The following is a 17457-nucleotide window of genomic DNA, read 5'->3' as shown; positions in this document are numbered from 1 at the left end:
TCTTAGGATAGGAGAGAGAAAGCTGTCCATATTAGAAACTTCAAGTCAATATTTAGCTTTCCTAGGTGTCTGCCCTTATATTTAGTTTTCCATACCCCCAATTTTTTGTCCCCCATTTACATCTCCATTGTTAATTGTCAAAAATAAGAGCAAGCATAGATCATGTGGCCAATTGAGCTTATACCACCATTCAGTACGATCATGGCTGTTCTTCAGTTTCTCATCCACTCCCCTTTACCTTGATTCTGAGAGACTAAAAATTGCTTTATCTCAATCGTGCATGTTTGTTGATTGAGCATCCATGACTATCTGAGGTGAAGAACTCCTAGATATACAAGTCTTCTTGTAAGGAAAATTTTCCTCATCTCCATTCTACCAGATCATCCCCTCCTTCTGAGATTCTCATGTTCTAGATCTTGTTCAGGTCTGCCATGATCCTATTGAATGGTGGAACAGGCTTGTGGGGCCAAATGTCTCCCATCTATTCCTATGTCTTATGGCCTTACACACTCACTGCAGGAAACAACTTCAGTAATTATCCTTGAAATTCCTTCTAAATCTTAAAAGTCTCAATTAGATCGCTCCTCTTTCTGTTGAACTCTAGACAATATAGGCCTAGTTGACTCACTCTGTCATCTCCTAGTCCAATCAAGTAAGCCTTCACTATGCTACATCCAATGAAAATATTTCCTTAAATATGAAGACCAAAACTGGACATGATATTTTAAAGACAGCTTGTGGCATTACCTCACTTCCACTGAACAAGTTTGTGGCCATACTTTCTGTAATTGTTTAATGCTGATCCAGCTCCTTTCCAACTTTACCTTTTTTGAACCTTTGCTGAGCTCCTGACCCTATATCCTCTCCATTACAAAGACTGCCTGTTTCTCCCTCTAGCGTCACTTGTGCCCATCCTTGTCTCAGTGTATCTAGTGCTGATACTCTGCTGTTGTTTCATCTGGACTCTCAATTCCCATGTACTTCTGAATGGCTGGCTTCCTGTGTTCTACGTTGCATAAAGCTCCAAAATTCTAATGAACGCCAAGTTTGATTACCCTGGCCTTTTTTCACCAATCAACATTGGGTTATGATTCTACCAATGCTTTGCTTTTACAATATCCTTGTATTAAATTTTTCAATGGCCTTGAACCTTCCTTTTTGTCTGTAACCTTACCCAAACTTGCAGCTCTTTCTATTATGGTCATGTGAACTAGAAGCAGGATGAGGCTGTTCAGTCCTCACACTTGTTCTGTCATTCAGTAAAGTAATGTCTGATTTGACTTTCACCTCAAGTTTACATTTCTGCGTACATCGTCTTTTAACCCCTCGCCTAACAAGATCTATTTACTTCTGACTTAAAAATGTTCAAGGGCTGGATGACTCTGACTATGACTAGACAATAGACAATATGTGCAGGAGTAGACCATTCAGCCCTTCGACCCTGCACCGCCATTCAATATGATCATGGCTGATCAATCCTAATCAGTATCCTGTTCCTGCCTTATCTCCATAACCCTTGATTCCACTATCCTTGAGAGCTCTATCCAAATCTTTCTTAAATGAATCCAGAGACTGTGCCTCCACTGCCCTCTGGGGCAGAGCATTCCACACAGCCACCACTCTCTGGGTGAAGAAGTTTCTCCTCATCTCTGCCCTATGAATCTGCTTTCATCACCTTCTCGAGAAGAAAATTCCAAAGACTAATGACCCTCTGTGAGGGGGGCAAAAAAGTTTAGGGAGTGTATCCTTATTTTTAAACAGTGTCTCCTAACTTTAGATTAGATTAGATTACGTACAGTGTGGAAACAGGCCCTTCGGCCCAACAAGTCCACACCACCCCACCGAAGCGTAACCCACCCATACCCCTACATCTATATCTATAGATACATCTACCCCTTACCTAACATTACGGGCAATTTAGCATGGCGAATTCACCTGACCTGCACATCTTTGGACTGTGGGAGGAAACCGGAGCACCCGGAGGAAACCCACGCAGACACGGGGAGAACGTGCAAACTCCACACAGTCAGTCGCCTGAGGCAGGAATTGAACCCGGGTCTCCGGCGCTGCGAGGCAGCAGTGCTAACCACTGTGCCACCATGCCGCCCACTATTCCATGAGAGGAAACATCCCTCTGTATCTACCCAGTCAAGACCATCTGAATCTTGTCTTATGCTTCAGTCAAATTGCCCCTCAGTCTTCCAAATCACAAAGGATAAAATCTGAACCTGCCCAGCCTTTAATTGGTCTTTTACGTTTCCAGCACTTTTTGTCCCATGAAAGCTGAACCTAACTTCGCCTGTCTAACAGCTCTGGATTCTCTCTGTAGATCTTTTCATCTTTCTGCCTTGCTTTAAGGCATGCTTTAAAACCAATCTTGTCCTAATGTTTTGTTACCTGTCTTAGTATTTTGTCTCTTAGCTCACTGTTAATTTTTGTCGGATCACCTTTCTGTGAAACACTTTTGGATGTTTTATTATATAAGTGTTTTATTGAACTTGCATTTATATAGTGCCTTTTATGTGCTCAAGTGATTTCTTGCTGTCATCACTTTAGACTTGCTGAGGATTCTCTTATGCCTTTCAGATTTTCTTCCCATGCAATGTGATGCATGTTCGCAAATCTTCTGCAAGGATCACATCAACTATGAACAGCACAAGTGTGCATCATCTTATAAAAAGGTTTTTTTTCCATTTTTAATTCTGTGCTTTGAATGTTTGAGTGACAATGGAATCTCTGTTCAGCCTCTCATCAAATTAATTTGAAATCTAACATTTCCCAACTTGATGAGGGCTGTTCTCTTTGGAATAAGTTCAGAAAATGCAAGATAGTGTTTGGCTAGATTTCTTTTTCAATTTCCTCCCTTTTTATTTCCTGACCTGTGTTGGTGTTGGTACCAGCAGGTCTCTAGTATGTTGTCAAATAATTCTTCCTTGAACTAGACTGTCTGTGTCACTATTTGACTGGATGACATGACAACCAAACTTGAGCCTATCTATGTGCACTTTCAATACTATTTGGTTCAGGAATTATCTGTATTGTGTTTCCATGTTTTGAATTGATCTTTAGCAGTGGTTCATAAATGAAACAATAGATCCAGCTGAGGTGCAGATTTCATTGTTGCATTCCATGGAAATTGTTATGACTGCACACACACTTGTAAAATGAGGGCTGGTTATGTTTGTCATCTCATGTTGGCCTGATAGTTGGGGAATTTGGAATTTTTTTGATCCAGCATCAATGATAGAGCACAATATATCGCCACAGATTTGATTTCTATTGCAGCTGTTTTCTTCACTGTACTTAATGTCCACTTGATTATCTTTAGGACATACAGGTACCCATGTGCCCGCTGTGCAATACACCTGTTCCTGTCAAAAGGGGAGAAATGCCAGACATCCGGGTTGGTGAACATATTGACAGAGAGTGTAAATCTGACCCTGCCCAGAAAAAGCGCAAGGTAAGTCCATGTTTTTCCACCTTTGTTTCCTTTCCTTTTCCTGTCTCAGGCTGAAGTATGGTGCTTTGGTACTGCTCATTACCCAGTGCCAAGCAGAAAGTGCCATTTTTCATCAGTGAGCTTGAGTCGTCTGTAAGTTGTCAGCTGTGGCTCAGTTAATAACATTCTTCTTTTAATCAAAAGTTTGAGAGCTTAAGTTCCACTCCGCACACAATTTGGGTTGACTCATCAGTGGAGTACTGAGGGAACTTTGCACTGTTGAAAGAGCTGTCCTTTGGGTGAGATCTGAAATTGAGATCTTGCCAACCCATAAAAGTGGATTTAAAAGGTTCCAAGGATATATATCAAACCACTTGTGTAAAAATTAGTTAATTTAGTCATTAATCTCATTGATATTTGTGGTATTTTTCAGCAGCAAATGATGGCACAGCATTTTCTGCATTATAATAGTGACCATACCTAAAAGGTGCAATATGAAGCACTTGTAACATCTTTCACAATGTAACATGTTGAGATATTGTGAAATGTTATTTAAATGCTGGTTTTTGTTACCTTTTTAATCCACCAAACCTTGTGGATAATCTTGCTCTTAGGGTTCCATCCTTCCAAAACAGCATACTGGATGAACAACAGAATGGGGGCCCTTGTTATCGTACAGTGGCAGTGTCCCTATTCCTGGACTGGGAGGTCTGGATTCAAGACTAACCTGCTCCAGAAGTGTGTAATAACGTCCCTGAGCAGGTTGATTAGAAAAAGTAGTTGGCTGCTTGTGAGGCAAATGTGTGAATAATTCTCATTCGGGTGAGTTATCAGTGGCCGAAACTGGTATCTGTATGGCTCAACATTACACCAGATAATGCATTTTGTGCATCCTCTATGTAGATGTAAGTGTAACTGCAATAACATTTCCAAAATGCTGTTGATGAACCAGCAGATGTCCCTATTCCAACTGTGACTCACTCTTATGCTCTCTACCATCACCAAATCTGGACCCCTCTCACCAGCCAGAAAGATAGAGCAGGTATTTGTCCCTAATTTTTGTAGTATCTTTCCTCTCAAGGTATGTTGGTAGGACGGGTGTAAGTCATTTGCTCTTGGATGTGATACATGTGAAGGTATCCAAAATAAACTAAAAGCTGGGTACAATTTAGAATGGTGAGGGTTAGTAAGGAGGAGAGAAAACAGTAAGTTCAAAATATGCATTAACTTTCTTCCCAATCTCCAGCTTCTCAGGCTAAATCATTCTGGTGGTGTTAGGTCTTTGGGAAGTCTTGAGTTTGAATACCAGAGCTGACCTTTCTATTCTTTTATTCTCCAAATCCCAAATCAACATTTTCTACCCTGGTTTGATTTCCTTATCTTGCTGAGGAAAAAGTCCCATTGTTTATTTTCAGCATGCTGGCTTTAGTTGATAGCTATTGCTACCGTTTTGCACTGAGGGTCAGCTGTGTAGTCAGCAACAGTTGTGACCTCCTGTTAATTCATGCGTCTCACAAATGTGTTTCAGATTTTTACAAACAGATGCTCAAAGACTGGGTGCAAACAGAAAGAGATGATCAAAGTGACATGTGACCAATGTCACTTAAACTTCTGCTTGAAACATAGACACCCTTTGGATCATGAATGCAAGGCTGATGGGCAACATCTCTCCAAGTCAGGGTAAGGAAATCAACATAAAACTTTGCCAATATAGTGGAGAAAGGGAAAAAAAGGAATACTGTGAAGTGGCATTTGTTGTACTCCCAAATATGATTTAAATGCTTGCAGATATATAATGCAAAATTTGTATACAGTGTCTTTCCTCATCAAATGAACTGTTGTTTGGTGTGATGGCACATGTGTTATCGGGGTAACCAAAAGAAATACCTTTTCTTTGAGGATGCTTAAGGTTTCTCCAGAGCCAGCTTTTTCATTCTCACTTACTTTTGCATTAGGTGGTGCAATCAGATAATTGTCTTCTGTATTTCTGTAGATTGTTTTAAGATTTTTCTCTAGATAGGGTAGCACAAATATCAGACACTCTATATGTTGGGGTGGAGGTGTGTATATATATTATATATATATATATAATATTTTAAAATTGGATATATTAGAAAGATGTTTTTGCTAATTTATTACAAATAAATCTCAATTTATTACAAATAAATCTCTAATATTCGGTTTCTAAAATGAGAATTCCAACTCCTTGGCAGAAGATAGCTTATTGAAAATTAGTCTCTTAGTTCCAATGCCTTTCAAATTAAAAAAATTGTCAATAGCTGGTTCTGCCAATTTTAAAAAAAGCTTTTTCTTTCCCTTGTATCTGTTTGATTTGAGGACTGTTAAACATCAGTACATTGACCTTCAAAGGTCCAAGTACGCAATAAAGGGAGTACCCATCGATTAATTCTGCAGCACCAAGCTAACCACAGATAATGGTTTAATTCAGTCTTTTTCCACAGCTAATATGTCTTCTCATTGATCATTCGTGAAATACAGATTGGAACCCCTTACTATAGAAGCATCCTAGTTACCTTAGAGAGAGAGAGACATTTAGAGGTACTTAATTCACTAACAAACCCCAAATGCTATACTATTTATGATGGACAGTGACATCTTACACAAGCATTGAAACTGGCAGAACTATTGTTATAAAGATGTGGATGTACCTTTGAGAGTTAAAAGCAGCAGAACTACCAGACACAGCGCCAAGGGTTCTCAATAAGGCAACAACGTATGTAACACTGGATTGAACAACTCGATTAGCTTGTTGTCTGGAGACAAAAACAAATTCGAATTCAGCCAATCAGTTTAAATTATACCCCGAAAAAATTACCAATTTCCAATCAAGTTTGAATTGAGTATATTGACAATCTTAAAAGCCAATGACACAATCCAATGGTCTGGGATATAAGACTGATGAAAATTGAACACTTGAGAGGAGAATTGCCATCTCCTATCATGTAGTGTACTGCTTAAAAAGAAACTCGTTTAAAGTATCTTTTCGATCAGTAATCTGTGGTGCAGAAATTCCTAATGAGGGGAAAAAAGACACAGGAAGATCAGAAGACAAAAATCTACAGCTACCTGGTTTTGAGATAAGGAGTGTTGTTTTGTAACTCTTAATTGGGAATTTTATTGGACTGGTATTATAGAAGAGAAGGTAAAAGATAGGTTAGAGTAAGGACTTGTACATAGTTGTTAGCTAATTATCCTCTGTTATACTTTCAGAAATAAAGTTATTAATTTTTATTTTGCATAGTTCTTGGCCACTCGAATTTTTACAGATTGCTGCACGGGATAAATCTTTTCTGTGTTGCTGGTTTTAAATTCAGCAGGAGAGTTTACCCCATGTTGTGACAGTCTGGGGGCTTGGGTCCATGATTTGAATTGGTTTAGACAGATTTGCATAGTTTGGGGGTATGAAAAATCCTAGCAGATTTAAACACTTGCAGGTTAGTGTCCTAGATCTTTAAATAACATACAAGTGAGACAATTTGTTTAATTTTGGTGACTTGTGGTTGATTAAATTAAAAACGAGGGAAATGGTTTTTAAAATTACAAAAGTTGTTCTGGGTTTTGAAGATGATTCTCCGATTCGCTGAGAACATTTAGAAGGAAAGAAAAAGGCCATACTTTTAGAATTGGCAAAGATGTTAGATTTGGGTTTAGCCAAGGACAAAAGTAAAGCTGAAATTTTAAAACACTTACTCAAGCACTTCAGTGTGTCAGAGAAACAGACAAGTGCAGTTGAGGAAAATTACAATTTAGGAAAATGGAGTTAGAAAGTAAACAGAGGAGAAAAAGAGAAATTTCTTGGCTGAGCAAAGGCGGGGAGAGAGGGAGAATTTGAACTCGAAGTTGTCTTAGTCAGCAAAGCCAAGTTAACAGGATGGAGATTAAAAGAGATGGTAGTGATATATATAAAACTATGCCACATTTTGATTAGAAAGATGTTGAAGCCCCCTTTATTTCATTTTTAAAAATTGGCTAGTCGGATGGAGTGGTCTGAGGATTTATGGGTAATGCTACTTCAGACTAAACTGGTAGGCACAGCTAGTGAGGTATTTGCCACGTCAGATGAGGGCTCAAGAGATTATGAAGAGGTTAAACAGGCTACTTTGAATGCTCATGCATTGGTACCAGAAGCACATGAAAAGCCGATCAGAAACCTAAAGAAGGAACCGGGTCAGGCTTGGTTGAGTTCGAAAGAATTAAGCATAGTCATTTTGATCGATGGGTGAATGCTTTGAAAATAGATAGGACATTTGAGGCTCTAAGAGAGATTATTCTGCTGGAGGAGTTTAAAAACTCACTTCAAGATGATAAAAAATTCACTTGGAGGAACAGAAAGTTCAGGAAGTGAGAAGGGCAGCAGAAATGTCAGACAAGTACATGTTGGTGCATCAGACAAGCTTCCAGCCAGAATTTCATCCTGTGAGGGATAGAAGTTGGGAGAAGGGGAAATCCTATATTAAACCAAGAGTAGAGAGCACTCGTAAGATTTTACCACAGGATGAAAGAGAAGTCCAAGAGGGTGGAAAGGAGGTCAGAGGCCTCACATGTTTCCACTGTGGGAAAATGGGATATGTAAAGACACAGTGCTGGTCATTAAAGAAAGGCACAATGGGAAAAGATGTGGCGTTAATGAAGTTAGTAAAGGAGACCCCAAGAAGAGCCGAGGAGCTGCAGGAGAGTGCACAGCCTAGGCAGGGACTGAGTATGGAGTTAATACCTGATCTCTACAAAGAATTTGCCACTGTGGGTAAAGTTTGCTCAGAAAGAACAGGGGGAGAAGGACAAGAAGTTATAATTTTGAGAGACACAGGATCTGACCAGTCGCTGGTAGTAAGAGATGAGCAAATATGCACTCTTTCTGATCTGTTACCCATGAGAGTGGTAATTTGTGGGACAGATGTCAGAAATTTAGCATTCCCCTATGTAAGATCAGGTTGAAGTGCCAACTCAAGACTGGGGAAGTTACTGTGGGACTGATTGACAGGAGTGTCAGTTCCAGGAATTGTTTGTTCTTTGGAATGATTTGGCAGGATTCAAGGTGGGAGTGATGCCCCATGTTGTGGAGAAGCCCAAGCAAGACCAAGGAGTTAAAATAGAATATCCTAGTTTTTCTCAGATTATGTTGTAACCAGATCCCACTATCGTAAGTCACAGCATGAAGTGAAAAGTAAAGAAAAAGATGGAGTTGAGATTCAGTTACCAGATACCCTGTTTGATGTATTGGTGCAGGAAAAGCCTGAACAGGCAGAGGGTCAGACAGAAGTGTACAGTTCTGAAAGGCTAAGAGATTTGCAACAGCATGACAAGATGACAAAAGATATGTGGATGCATACTCTGAAAAGGAGGCAGAAAATATTCCAGAGGGTTATTATCTGAAAGATAGAATCCTCAGACGGAAATGGAGACCACGGCAGGTTAGTGCAGAGGAGAAATTGACCAAAGTGCACCAGATTGTGTTGCCAGTAGCATAGAGAGGAAGTGAAGCGGGTAGCATATGAACCACACCTAGGGGTATGAAAGACTCAGGCTAAGGTACAAAAACCTGTTTATTGGTCTGGAATGCACAAGGATGTGGTTACCTTTTGCCACATGTGTCATACATGCCAAATGGTAGGTAAGCCACAGATGGTAATAAAACCAGCATCTTTGTTGCCAATTCCCACATTTGAAGAACCTTTCATGCAGGTTATAATTGATTGTGTAGGTCCCCACCTGAGAACTAAAAGTAGGAACCAATACTTGTTAACCATAATGAATGTCTCTACCAGATTTCCAGAGGCAATTCCATTACAGTCAGTAGCTTTCTTCACACTGTATGGGTTACCCAGAGCGATTCAGTCAGACCAAGAGTCTACTTTTACTGCGAGGCTTTCTAAGGAGGTTATGGACAGCTTAAGTATACAGCACTTTAAATCCACTGCAAATCATCCTGAATCTCAGGGAGCTTTAGAAAGGTGGCGTCAGACAGTGAAGACTATGGTAAGAGCATAACGTCAGGATTACCCGAAGGATAAAGGTATCCCATTCATATTGTTTGCCATTAGAGATGTCCCAAATGAATCTACTCTGTTCACTTCCATTGAGTTAATATCCGGTCATGAAGTTAGAGGCCCTTTGAAATTAATGAAAGAAAAATTGACAGGACCAAAGTCGGAGATCTCACAGTTAGATTATGTATTGGAGGTGATGGAGAGATTAATTCAAGTAGATGAGTTAGCTCAATTGCACCTAAAGAGGGCACAGTGTAGCATGAAGCAGGTGGCAGATAAAAACTGAGACTCTGATACTTTCCCAAGGGCATAACGTGCAAATACTCTTACCAGTGATAGGAGATCCCTTCAAAGCCAGGTTTAATGGTCTCAATCAAATTGAGAAAAAGTTGAGTCTGGTGAACTATTTAGTAAAGATGGCAGATAGAATAAACGGTTATCAGGTATGTCATGTCAACATATTGAAACCGTATTACACTAGAGAGAAAGAACTACAAAAACAAGTGTTAGTTACTGCTCCGCAGAGTGAGGAATCAAATCCAGATGATATGGATTTTGAGGTGCCTCAAAATAGATTAAGAAATGAAGTCCTTGAGGAGTGGGATAGATTAGTACGCTATCTGTCTCAGGAACATAGAACGGAGTTGAAAGATTTGTTACTAAAGTATAAGGACATATGTAAGAGCCAGATGGGGAGGACTAATTCTACTGTACAAGAAGTAGACATAGGGAATACTGCTCCAATAAAACAACACCCCTGCCTGCTTAATCATCAAAGCCAGACAGGTCCACATGGAGGTGGAGGCCATGCTCGATAAGAACATCATTGAACCAAGCCAGAGCAAGTGGAGTTCACCAGTCATCTTAGTTCCTAAACCGGATGGTCTCAACGATTCTGCATGGATTATTGGAAGGTCAATGCCGTTACAAAATCAGACTCATATCCACTTTCTAGATTGGAGGACTGTATCGAGAAAGTCGGTCAAGCTAGTTACATCAGCAAGTTCGACTTAATGCATGGTTACTGGCAGGTACCTTTATCAGAGACGGCGAAATAAATTTCTGTTTGTAACCCCAAATGGGCTATATCAGTTTGAAGTGATGCCCTTTGGAATGAAGAATGTGCCCACCACCTTCCAAAGACTCTTGAACAGAGTTGTGGCTGGGTTAACAAACTTTGCAGTCTATTCGGACAATGTAGTTTTCTTTAGTAAGTCCTGGAAAGATCACATGGTGCAGTTGGCAGAGCTGTTTGACTACGAGAAGCAAAACTGGTGATAAACTTAAATAAAACTGAATTCGTGAAAGCAGAGGTGATGTTCGTGGGACACATTGGTCATGGAAGGTTGACCCCATGGAATGCAAAGACAAAGGCCATCGAGGAATTTCCACGACCAACTTCAATTCTTAGGACTCGGCGGATTCTATTGGAAATTTGTTCCAAGCTTCAGCAGTGTAGTGGCACCGTTTACCGACTTGCTGAAGAAGAACACAAAGTTTCGATGGACAGAACCATGCCAGGAAGCATTCGACCATTTGAAATTGTTATTAACCACCAAACCAGTTTTAGCTACACCAAACTTTTCAAAACCTTTTAAAGTCACCATCGGTGTGAGTGACATTGAAGTTGGAGCTGTACTCCTACAGGAAAATGAGGATGTGATTGAACTACCAGTTGGTTAATTTTCAAAAAAGATCAACATCCAACAGAAGAAATACTCCACAATCAAAGGAACTGTTAAGTTTGCTACTGGCCTTAGAACATTTTAATGTGTACGTTGTGAACAATGTGTTAGAGGTGATTGTGTGCACTGACCACAATCCGCTTATATTCTTGGAATGTTTTAAAGACAAGAACATGAGGCTATTTCGTTGGAGTCTTATGTTACAGACTTTTAATTTAAAAATCATACATGTTATGGGTCAGAGGAATGTAATCGCAGACGTGTTATCACGGATTTAACTGACTGAGTTTAGATGAGATTTGCCTTTATATGTAAGTATATAGAAAGAAATTAAGATGAACTTATATGAAAGTTATCAGTATGTTAGGGTAATGTGTTTAAAAGGTTGGGAAAAAAAGCCATCTTTTCATTATGATGGTTCATTTTTTTCATGAGGGAGGAGTTATGAAAATTAGGGTGTACTTTTAAGAGTTAAATGCAGCAGAACTACTGGATACAGCACCAAGTGTTCTCAATAAGGCAACAATGTATGTAACGCTGGGTCGAACAACTCGATTAGTTCATTGCCTGGAGACAAAAACAAATTTGAATTTGGCCTATCAGTTTAAATTATAACCCCAAAATAATACCAATTTCCAATCAAGTTTGAATTGAGTATATTGACAATCTTAAAAGCCAATGACAGAATCCGATGCTCTGGGGTATAAGACTGGGGGGGGGGGGGGGGGGGGGGAATTGAACAGTTGAGAGGAGAACTGCCAAGTACTATTATGTAACAGACTGCTTAAAAAAGATCTCTTAAATGTACCTTTTCGATCAGTAACATGTGACACAGAAATTCCTAACAAGGAGAAAAGAAGACGCAGGAAGATCAGAAGACAAGAAACAACAGCTGCCTGGTTTTGAGATAAGAAGTGTTGTTTTGTAAATCTTAATTGAGAGTTTTATCGGATTAGTATTATAGAAGGGAAGGTAAAAGGTTAGAGTAAAGACTTGTACGTAGTTAACTATGTATTCTCTGTTATACTTTAAGAAATAAAGTTGTTAATTTTTACTGTACATAGTTCCTGACCACTCAAACTTTTACAAATTGCTGCATGGGATAAGTCTTTTCTGTGTTGCTGGTTTTAAATTAAGCAGCAGCGTTTACCCTGTGTCATAACAATATGCTAACAGTTGAAAATCATAGAATGTTACAGTGAAGGAGACGACAATTTGGTCCATCATACCTGTGCCAGCCCTTTGAGAAAGAGCTACCAAATTTAGTCTGTTTCCCCCTTACTCTTTTACTATGGTCCACAAGGCTTTCCCTGATTTATATTCAATTTTTCAAACATATTAATAATTTATTAAGGCCATCTTGTTAAAACCAGAAGCTGAATTTACATAAGCTTCACACTTGTTATGGACCAGACCAAGCCTCTTCATGATGTTTTAAGAAAACAACCCAGACCTTAACTTTTTCTTAGTTTAATGGTAAGTGTCAGGCGTTGCATTCCAGAAGCAATTATATTCGTCAAACTACCAGCTAAACACACTTGTATTTTAATTATAGTGTATAAATAAAGAAAAGGTAGAAGAAATTGGTGTAACTTATTGGAAATTGGTTATTTTACTACTAAACAGTAACTATTCCAATATAGTAACACCCCATAAACACAACCTGGACAAAGGCAAATTTAGGAAAATAAATTGTCTCACAAGTAGATCTCTAGTCCAGGAAGAAAGATATCAATATAAAACTTGAGTGGCAGGGAGAGATGTACTGCAGCTTCCACCTAGCTTCAAGACCCCAGCAACAACTGTTAGTAAAAACCTAAAACTAAAATTCCCGGTTCTGGGGAGCTTGACCCCACCCATTCAGGCTACTTCTATTATTCCAATTTTAAAAAAAGGCCTCACGTGCTGTTTAAGAGATTTCAATAAACACCTCTACCTTAAAATGTCTCTTCAAATAAAAACAAGGTTAAAATACATCTCTTAAAGCTTTAGTATCATTGTGCATTCAATTTAAGTAAAATATAAAGATAAAAACTTAGGCAAAATTTGACTAGCAGCATTGAGCCAGTAGCACCATCATTAATTCACCAAGCACCCACACCTTCCTTGAGATTGTCTATTGCTTGAACCACTCATAATTTCCTTCAGTTTGATGTAGTAAATCTTCCAAGCAGCCATATTTCTGACTGTGGCAATGCTCCTGCTATGCGTTGCACAGAAAATCAAAATTAGTTGTCCTCTTGAGAATGTCTGTGCAGAGCATGGTGGCTCCATGGTTTGCACCGCTGCCTCACAGTGCCAGGGACCCAGGTTCGATTCCAGCCTTGGGCGACTGTCTGTGTGGAGTTTACACATTCTCCCTGTGTCTGCGTGCTCCGGTTTCCTCCCAAAGATGTGCAGGTCAAGTGAATTGGCCAAGCTAAATTGCCCATAGTGTTGGGTGAATTAGTCAGAGGGAAATGGGTCTGGGTGGGATATTCTTCGGACGGTCGGTGTGGACTTATTGGGCCGAAGGTCCTGTTTCCACACTGTAGGGAATCTAATCTAAGCTAATCTAATCATCAAAGTTTTGCTGTTGTTTAAAGAATGAGAATGCCAGGCAGTCGAGTCGATTCAGGTGATGGTCCTGCTGTTTCTCCATCTGCTATTTCACTTCCTTCACTGACATTCATGATTCTGTACTGTCCATCCCCTTGACTTTAGCCAGGAGCCAGACCCAACTCAAGCACTGCAGCTGCTGAGCTTGGATGAATGTTGTTGAGTGAGGCCTTTTGCTGCTTTTTGCCATCCTGCTGTCCCTTAATTTAGTTGTTTTAGGGTGTGTTCAACATGTTAGAGACAGTGGGACCATCTAGAATAACCATTCTAACTCTCCCAATCACAAGTTCCCTCTATCCGGCCTTTGCTTCTCTAATAGATTCTATCTCTTGGAATGCAGCAAGAGTGGTAGAGAGCAAACCTGTGATTGGAAGAGCTGAGACAATAACCATTGGAGAAAACAGTCTGAAATTGAAGCAGCAGCTTTTTCACATTCGGTGTATTTCTAGAACTTGGGTGAAGTTTCTCTCCTCTGTCATACAATCATTGATTCTTGTGTATTTTTGAGGGTGAATTTGCCTATTGCCCCTATTCCTTGGCACTTTTTGTTGTTAAGATCTGCTATTAATAATTGCTCAGAGATATGTGGTTAGGGTTGCAATTGTTTCTGCTGGCAGTACACCCATACTCTTTATATTACAATATTATCTTTTAGCTGTACTGCACAACAATTCCAGATTTGTTTTAATCTCTCATTCAGAGTCTTTGCTTTCTTCCTGGACTCAACTAGTAACTCAGGTTATGGGGTGATGTTCTATCGAATTCAATTGGCAGCAGCTTTAATGGGCTCCACCTTCAGAAATGACATGACTCTGTAGCAGTCATTCAGTTAATCCAGAAACTCAGCAGTATCTAATTAGTAAGTACTTATTTTGTCATTTAGCTCAGTAGCTTAAGGTTAAAATTTTTAAATAGCTTTTCCTTTGACTAATCTGTTGCAGGTTAGTGTGTACATAATATTAGTGCATCAATTTGAATCAGAGCTGTGTTGAAGCAAGAATATTTTATTTCAGTGTACAATGTCCAAAGTAATGGTGTTTGCCATCTCTCTTATGCCATGGACTGCTTCCGAAACCATTATTCTGTCACAAATAATCAAAGCCGAATTGATTGGTGCTTCCCAAAAAGTCCTGGGTCATTAATTCAATAACACACAACAGAGGAAGAAAATTGGGGGGCAAATAGGGGGAGAAAGAATCAGTACAAGAGAGCCTGAAATTCTACACTGGGTCAGTGGGAGCTGAAATGCTGGAAGATCTGTTTCTTTAAGAGCTGAAACCTTTTTGTGTGATGTGAATATCTTCTATGAAATGGGGTGAGACTGCAGATTGCTGGCATTGAATTACATAATTCAGTCTGCAATTTTATTGTGAAATGTATCTCTCCATCTACAGTGACTGACTACACCAAAAAGCAATGGCATTCATATTTTGTGTAATGTGGCACCTATATCCTGACTCCTAATAAGAGTCCTAGTTGAAACTAAAGCAGCAATTGTGACAACTGAAATTTTATTGTGTAAATGCTATTTTGACATTTTTATTTTTTTTGTTTTTAGTAAGTCTCACAGATTAACGAGCTTGGATGCAGTTTAATTGAAAACTCTGATGTGGACTTACTTTACAGCTCAAACTAATTTGCAGTTAGATAGCATGTGTGCTTCAGGACTCTAGGTCGCTTCTGTTGAACTGTACATGACGTGGTTTAATCCTGGTCCTTGTCTCATTATACAAATCATTAAAAAAAAATGTAAAATATATTTTTAATCAACCTCTTCAGATATGTCATGACCCACCTCTGGGACGTGAGAGTGCAGAGTTAGAGAGACCCTATAACTGTGCCAAATCAATACAGCTCTTGAAGCAATAACACAATATCCCACTTTTTATAAAATTGCATACACTAAATGTGTACAGAGAGCGCAGTTTTAAAGCTATTAACGAATAAACAATCCTTGAAAAATTTGAGTCTAAATATCTTTGTAATGTATACATAGTTTGACAGTCCTTCCTGATCTTGTGATGGTATCATTTGCAGCAGTCTAGATTTTACACTTGGGTGTTCCCAACTTGTGGATGTATTAGAGTCTTGCATGTTAACATGTTGATTGTTGTGATGGTCTTTCACACCCGATAATTCAAACTTACTTTTGGGTTTTTGCACATTTGGAATGTTGTGCAACTCCTCGAGTTGAGTTCTGTTGCTCAAAGTTGCTCCTTCAGTGTTGAGACTTCATAGGATCTAGGTTCACTGCACGCTTTTTGTACCTCTGTAGGTAACTAGGTTCTCTGTGTAGGATCTATGAATCTGACCATATATTCTACACAAAGATTAGGCTGTTCCATACCTGAATGTCAGTCATGCATCATTTTCATGCACCCTTGTTTTTCAAGAGGTTTGGCCTGTATCTCTCAGAAATTCAACAGGTGATGGCTCAGCAAGGTTATTCTAGCTTGCCTCCTAAAATTGACTTCAGTTGGTGATGCTAAGTTTGCATTGAGAGTAGTGTTTCCCCTCTCACTCTTACTGGCTGCACGGGCCTTCTCGGTCCTTGTGTGGCAGCAATGTTTGGAACTACTCATTGCAACACCTTGGAGCAGCTGCATGCATTCGTGTACGTGCAACTTAAAGGGAGCATCAATTGACAGGTGTGGTTCTTGGGTAATACTGAACAATCCAAACAATCTTGTTTTGTCGCCCTAAATGTTCTGATTGCATTATCGATGCAAACGATTCGATCTGGGATAATGTGAAGCTGTCCATGGTTTATACCCCATTTGACACACACATTCTTGAAAGATCTGCCTGTATACTGTATCCTATTTTCGCACGTTATCTCTTCAGCTATATCAACAATTGACTGTCATACTCATTGTGTCTGTCATAGACTGTTTGAAACTTTAGTTGTCTGTTGTAGATGCGGTAAAGTAGTCAGTAGTTAGAATGAAAAGCCATCGCCATATATTGTATTTACTGTAGTGATTGTGGGCCAATGGAGTAATGGAATCTCATGAGGGGGTTGAGGTTCTTTGTGTTGCTGTGGTTGGTGACTTTGGCATGACTCATATCCTTGCTGTCTTCTCTGCCATTGTTAATCCCTGCCCAATGCATGGTATGCCATGCTGTTGTCCCTAAGGTAGCTGTTGTCGATATCTTCTGTCCAAGTACTTTTGAGTACATGCTCTGCTTTCCCTTTAAAAATTTTTGCCTCTTGAGATACCTAGTTCATCTCTATGGCCAAAATCATGTGGTTTTGGCACCTCTTTTATCATGTCAAGCCATCTTTCTGTGATACCTTTCCATAGTGCATTTATTTATGGATCATTGTTTGTCCCTAAAGTTGGCTGCATTACCTAGTTCTGTAATTGCTAAATCTGAAAAACATAGTTCCATCCATTTGTTTAAAGAGCCGATTTGAATCTGACATTTGTGGGCTTTCCAGCTCATATATAGGGAATTTGGTAGTCCTTTTTCAGATTCCTGTCTTTGCAAATGCTATTGATACCTGGAGGAGTTATAGCAATCTTGCTGCAGTAAGGTTACCTTGTGTGGAGATTCAGCAAGGCCACTCCTATGTTTATTTTCTTTTGCTTAAATTCAGTTGCAGCCAACAGGCTCTTAAATGAAGCAGTGTCAGTTTGTCGTGATTTTGGTTTGTCTGGGTCCTGATGTAAATGTAACTTCAGTGCTGCTTCAACTCTGTCTGAGGCCTTTTTCAGTGGCTTTC

The 17457-nt window shown here is 39.5% G+C and overlaps 1 protein-coding gene across 4 annotated transcripts in view; it reads left to right on the top strand.

Annotated features, from left to right (window-relative positions):
- zfand2a (zinc finger, AN1-type domain 2A) overlaps nt 1-17457 on the top strand; it is a 50769-nt gene that overhangs the window by 23773 nt on the left and 9539 nt on the right. For all 4 annotated transcript variants that reach the window (XM_072559257.1, XM_072559255.1, XM_072559256.1 and 1 more), the window contains 3 exons: nt 2587-2681; nt 3329-3460; nt 4968-5119. In XM_072559257.1, the coding sequence (XP_072415358.1) occupies nt 2587-2681; nt 3329-3460; nt 4968-5119 (379 nt within the window). The remainder of the gene's footprint in view (nt 1-2586; nt 2682-3328; nt 3461-4967; nt 5120-17457) is intronic.

The sequence above is a fragment of the Chiloscyllium punctatum genome, chromosome 40 (assembly GCF_047496795.1).
Source record: "Chiloscyllium punctatum isolate Juve2018m chromosome 40, sChiPun1.3, whole genome shotgun sequence".
Lineage (NCBI taxonomy): Eukaryota > Metazoa > Chordata > Chondrichthyes > Orectolobiformes > Hemiscylliidae > Chiloscyllium > Chiloscyllium punctatum.
The sequence above is the reverse complement of the archived record's forward strand: the minus strand, read 5'-3'. Positions and strand labels throughout refer to the sequence as shown.